The following is a 6,318-nucleotide window of genomic DNA, read 5'->3' as shown; positions in this document are numbered from 1 at the left end:
GCCTCTCTTCCCCTCTCATGACTGTCTTTCTAGTTGTTTGGTCTCTGTATACTCCCACTATCCACTAGCACGTGCATAAAGCTTAGAAACTAGGATAAGTGTGTGAGAGAGAACATGTACTATTTGTCTTTCTAAGCCTGGGTCACCTTACTTAATACAATATTCTATTTTCCTCAAAATAGTCATCATTTATTTTCTTTACAGTCAATAAAATTCAACTTCCCACCACTTTTATAATTTTATTTTTTATTTACAAATGGTTGAATAAAATTCCATTGTGTATATATTCTATACTAGTAGATCCAAGGGCTCAGTCAGGTTGGTGAAAGTGCACAGAAAACAAAAACACATAGGAAGAAGTAAAGTTAAATCAGGAGACAAGAACAAAATCAATGAAATGTGTCACTGCCTATATCCTGGGTGTAAGAATTGACTATTTGCTTTGCAAGATGGTAAATTCAGTAAAACAACAGAAATATTCCTGTATTGTTCAGCATAGCTATAAGCAATCTGCAATTATCACCAAAGACTTCAATTTAAAACTCTGCAATATGAGTATCTTCATAGATCTTATCAGGCTGAATATAATCTTTTTAATTTAGTGTTATTTCAGAAAGAGAAAGTGTGTGTGTGTGTGTGTGTGTGTGTGTGTGTGTGTGTGTGTGTGTGTGTTCAGGCATGCATAAAGTCCAGAAGAGGATCCCAGATACTCTGTAGCTAGAGTTACAGGTAGTTAGGAGCCACCACAATGAGTGCTGGGAACCAAGATCAGTTCCTCTGGAAGAGTAGAAAGCTCCCCCAACATCTGAGCCATCTCTTCAGCCTCAATACATTCTTAAGGCGGGTATTTTTTTCTGAACAAACTCCCCAAGTGAATAAGCACCTACAGGAGAACACTATTACTGGCCCACATTCAAAGGCTTTCCCAGCTCATCAGTTCTACAGTCACTCTACAAGTAGAGAAGCAGGCAAGGGAGGATTGACCATCTTTACAAGTTTACCATTCTTTAACTAAAAATATCCAATTTGTTTCAGTGAAATCTTTGAGCTTGTTCTTAAAACCCTTTAAAGTAATTGTTTAAAGCTAGCTGATGTTGCAGCATACATGGTGAATTAGTAGTGATGTGCAACGAACCTCAAGGCAGTAAGTACAGGTGATATTGCTGGTGGTAACCAAGGAAGCTATAAACCATGATGATGGTAAGAATAGTGGTGATAATTACAGAAGTGAAGTAATTCTTGGTTCTAAATTATTCCAATACTCACATAACAGTCTAATTTTCCTTAAAGATACCTCAACCTCAGAGAGAGAAATTAGCACATATAGGAGTGAGGAGTACATACAAGCCAAGACTAATTGTTTCTTTAGAGAGGACACAGTCCCCATGTGACTGCTCCCAGGAGATTTTCTGTATATCTATGTAAACAGAACCCTAGCTCCACTATCATGATGATTCCTTTTTCCTAACGGTACAGACCCTTGCCGTAAACTAGCACTAGATATAAATCCATTTATACTACCTGTTTCTAGCATCTGCTAATTGTTGAGACCAAAGTTTCCAGGGGGCTGGTTGTCACTTCCCTTCCACAAAGGTATTTAATTTCACACTTGAAACCTTTCTTCAAGCTCTTTTTTTGTACAGCGTGTTTCTAATCATGTGCTTCTTTTCCTTCTTCTCCAAGTGTCTTGCTCTGCATGTGTGCCCTGTTCTTATCAACAACATTCCTGAGTCTCTGAAGGTTCAGTAAATACAAAGGTCATAGGAGTGATAACTTATAGGAAGCATATGGTGTGTGGTTGTGTTTTTATATAATTAAAAGGCTGCAGAAGTGAGAGAAGAGAGGCTTTGTAGACTTTCTTATTCAAGGATTCTCTCATTTTCACAGCACAGGATGATGTCCACTCTATCCTTCACAGATCAAAACAGTCTAATCTAGGAGAATAGTTATTCATGGTAGATTTCCTGTATTCATATTGCTTCTAGAAGCAGGTTTAATTCAAAGGGACTTTGTAGGATTTCCTTAACCATTTGTACCTAGAAAATAATTGATCTTTAATGATCATCAATAATAAGTGAAATATTTAAAAAATAGCAGATGTTTCAAACACTTAGTATAAAACTAAATTCACTAAATTTAGTTCACTAAATTCACCAATAATAATTTAACATGAAAGGCTTATTTATCTACATGCATTTTCCTGTCTTCAGACCACAATCTAAGGACTTAAAAACTTGTTCTTGCACCTGAAAAATGCCAGAATAAAGGAATTAAATGATTAACAGTTTTTAAATCCTAAACAAAGGTTTACAAATTGTTTTATTTTGGACACAGATTGCATAGATTTGACACATTAAGAATAAACTTGGAGTCACTAATAATGCACTGAGTACTAATTAAGGAAAGAAAGAAATCAAAACACTTGGTGTCACTTAACCAAAAGACAGCCCAGATTTGAAATCCTGACTCTCCCCATGTCTTCTGCCATTTCTGTCTGTTATATATGTCTGACTTTCTGCCTGCCTGAAGGCTCTTATGAAACTGTCCTTGTGTGTTTATGTTTCTGTCACTAACAAAGGACTTTTTTCTCTCTTTTATTGAAGAGCAGAGAAAGTATCACATGGGGAAGGAATAAGCTATACTTTACAGAAATCTTTAACGTAGCTTTACAAGGGATCACATCACTGACTCCAACTGAAGACAAAGGACCCATATAACAGCATCATTTTTAAACAAGTAACATGTAAGTGTTTTGTTCAACATTTGTGGTAGGTGTTCATTTTATAAGACTGTGTTCAGCCTACTTTGTGTTTCCAGCAAATGATTATCAATACACAAAACAATACATAATACATGCACATAATGCAAACACATATGCATTGCTCTTGGATCAGGCATAGAACAGTAATAACTTATGATCATAGCTAAGACCGAATGAACTCCATGTTCTTAGAGATTGGGGACAGAGGGTTGTTTCATTTCATTTTGTATGAGCATTTTTTCATCTTGTTTGGGTCTATTTGTTTGTTTGTTTTTATTTGGGGGTTTGGTAGGTTTTTGTTTGTTTTTGGTTAACTGCTTTTTGGGAGAGAGAACATGAAGTTGGGCAGGTAAGCAGGTAGAAAGGATCTATGAGGAGTTGAGGTAGAATAAAAACACAATCATAACACATTGTGTAAAATAAAACTGTTAAATAAAAGACTACCGCTATACATTAGCTTAGTGTAAAAGTTCATTATATGGATACAAGTAAGTTCGATTCCTACATTGTTTTCTTAAATTCAGGTTAAACAAAGAGTCTAAGTACACAGTAGAATAGCAATCTTAAGTGACATTGAGGTGTTTTATTACCTCTAGCTGTGGGTCATTCAAAAGTTCTCATCTCTTATGATATAAGGAATATTTTATTATAATGCATTGCCATGCAATGCCAATATACAAAAATTCTAACTAATATTATATTTTTTAAATAAGAAATTATATATAATGGACTTTTTCTTTTTTAATATTTTTTGTTGTTTCATTATTGCTCATCTGAATCTATAATAACCACAATACATGTTGGTACCTCTGATTTTTAAAAGCACAATAAATTTTTCAATATATTTCATATAGCTCCAAAATTTAATAAATTATTTTTAATAGATGATGAAATGATTCACAAAGAAAAGCTACAACAAAACAATAGAATTTAACAAACACTGAAAAGACCAAAAGTCATAGTTCTTTAATTAATTCCTTAAGACCTGGATAACTTCAGATAACATGTAATCTGGGCTTTTCAATAATCTAAGAAATGACAAATTGTTACTCAGCATTCCTCCTCTTCTATGCACATCCTAAGATGTGGAGAACACATCCTTCCCAAGTCACTCATTTCTTAGAGGCTTCAAATGAGCATCAAAAGAAGAAACCAGAAACAGCAGAAATGAGTTTGATTTCAAGTCTCTCTGTCACATACATTTTCTCAGAAATCCTTCTTCATACTTATTTACCTCAGAACTTTTAGGATTTATAACTGATTTCTAGTAGAAATGTACAGCCTATCCAACATTTTTAAATTTTTTAAGAAGGAAATGTATTGTCTAACACAAGAGGATATTTGAGGAATAATGTATACAGTAACAATGGCTCAGTATTGGCCATTAGAAGAATGAGAATGCCATGTTTTGATATTAATCTCTGAAACTAGTAATGGCCATAAGTTAGCTGTGGCACACTTACTGAAGATAATATTATGTGCTCCAAACATCTGGATAGAATCCTGTCATCAGCACTTCCTAAATGCTTCAGGTGATCACACAAAGCATGGGACACTGGGAACTGAAGTGCCTCAGACCATACAGCCTTAGGACCGCAAGGGTTTTGAATCACTGAGACTGCCTACCAGCTGTCAACATCTTTTCTCATAGAAAGATAGCATTTAAGTAAGAGTTGGATTGTTCGTCTGTCTTACACAATAGAGCCTCACTCTGTAATCCGAGCTATAAAAACTCTAGCAATCTTCCTGCCTTCACCTCCTGGATGCTGGACTTCTGTGTGGTGAGCCACCCTGCTAACCTTTTGAATGAAGCATTTTAAATATGACTTTTCCTATGATATTTCCACAATCAATGTTTAAATTGATGTTACCGTGTCTTAGCTATAGAACTTGACTTGCAACTCAATATGAGAGTTTTAACTACTGTGTAATCCAACAGGGCATGTATTTTAAATGTTAGCATGTTCATTAACTAAATATTTAGAAATTACATAGAGAGTATTGAGAGATGATGTCTCAGCAGCGAAGAACACTTAACTGCTCTTGAAGAAGACACAGATTCCATTTCCAACACCAACATGGCTGCACACTAATGTAACTGGTTCCAGAAGACTTTATGCTTCTTCTGACTTCCACAGACTCCAGCATACACGTAGTATACATACATGCACTTAGATAGACAGACATATACATTTTTTACAAAAGAAATGACATAGATGACAGTTATGAACTATGAAAATATCATTAGCGACAGAGTGGGAAAACATTAGCATCCTTAAAGAGACTCTTGAAACAGATTCCTGGCCTCAAACATAAACTTGCTAATTAACGCCTATGAAATGAAACCTGACAGACTGTGTAAGAAGGTAACTGCTGGTCCAAAACCACAGCTCTGGGACATTTGTGAAACTCACCATTCAGATCTCTTCCCTGTGACTTTCAGCTTCAAGATCTCTGAAACTCTGGGGTTGATTCCAACAGCAAAGTGCAACAGTGTGGAAAAGATGCATCTATCACAACTCGGGTAACTCTGCAAGTACCAGATGCAGAAGCTGCTCCAAGCAGGGCAAGAACAGCCATTCATAAACTCCTTCTCTCTCACCCCACAGGCTTCCCATCCAAACACAATGGCTGCAGAAAATCACTCTACAGTGACAGAGTTCATCCTCGGAGGGCTAACTCACAGGCCAGAGCTCCAGCTACCCCTCTTCCTCCTCTTCCTGGGGATCTACACAGTCACCATGGTAGGAAACCTGGGCATGATCACCTTGATTGGACTCAACACACAGCTTCACACCCCCATGTACTTCTTCCTCAGCAACCTGTCACTCGTGGATCTCTGCTACTCCTCTGTCATTACCCCAAAAATGCTCATCAACTTTGTGTCCCAAAGAAACCTCATCTCCTATGTGGGGTGCATGTCTCAGCTATATTTCTTCCTGGTTTTTGTTATTGCTGAGTGTTACATGCTCACTGTGATGGCCTATGACCGCTATGTGGCCATCTGCCACCCCTTGCTTTATAACATCATCATGTCTCCTGCCCTCTGCTCTCTGCTGGTGGCTTTTGTCTATGCCATGGGACTCATTGGCTCAACAATAGAGACTGGCCTCATGTTGAAACTAAACTATTGTGAGGTCCTCATCAGCCACTACTTCTGTGACATCCTCCCCCTCATGAAGCTTTCCTGCTCTAGTACCTATGATGTAGAGATGGCTGTCTTCTTTTTAGCTGGGTTCAACATTGTCGTCACAAGCTTAACTGTACTCATTTCCTATGCATTCATCCTGTCCAGCATCCTTCGCATCAGCTCCACTGAGGGCAGGTCCAAAGCCTTCAGCACCTGCAGCTCCCACTTTGCAGCTGTGGGCTTGTTCTATGGTTCCACCGCATTCATGTACTTAAAGCCTTCCACAGCTAGTTCCCTGGCCCAGGAGAATGTAGCCTCTGTGTTCTACACCACAGTGATCCCCATGCTCAACCCACTCATATACAGCCTGAGGAACAAGGAAGTAAAGGCTGCACTGGACAAAACACTAAAGAGAAAACTCTTTTGA

General features: G+C 37.6%; 1 protein-coding gene across 1 annotated transcript; it reads left to right on the top strand.

Annotated features, from left to right (window-relative positions):
• Positions 1-5,388: 5,388 nt before the first annotated feature.
• Or8a1b (olfactory receptor family 8 subfamily A member 1B) lies at positions 5,389-6,318 on the top strand. The gene has a single exon (NM_001000820.1). It carries the CDS (start codon positions 5,389-5,391, stop codon positions 6,316-6,318), a length of 930 nt encoding a protein of 309 aa, NP_001000820.1.

The sequence above is a fragment of the Rattus norvegicus genome, chromosome 8 (assembly GCF_021556685.1).
Source record: "Rattus norvegicus strain SHRSP/BbbUtx chromosome 8, alternate assembly SHRSP_T2T, whole genome shotgun sequence".
Classification (NCBI taxonomy): domain Eukaryota; kingdom Metazoa; phylum Chordata; class Mammalia; order Rodentia; family Muridae; genus Rattus; species Rattus norvegicus.
Note: the sequence above shows the minus strand (reverse complement) of the source record. Positions and strands in the feature narration are given on the sequence as shown.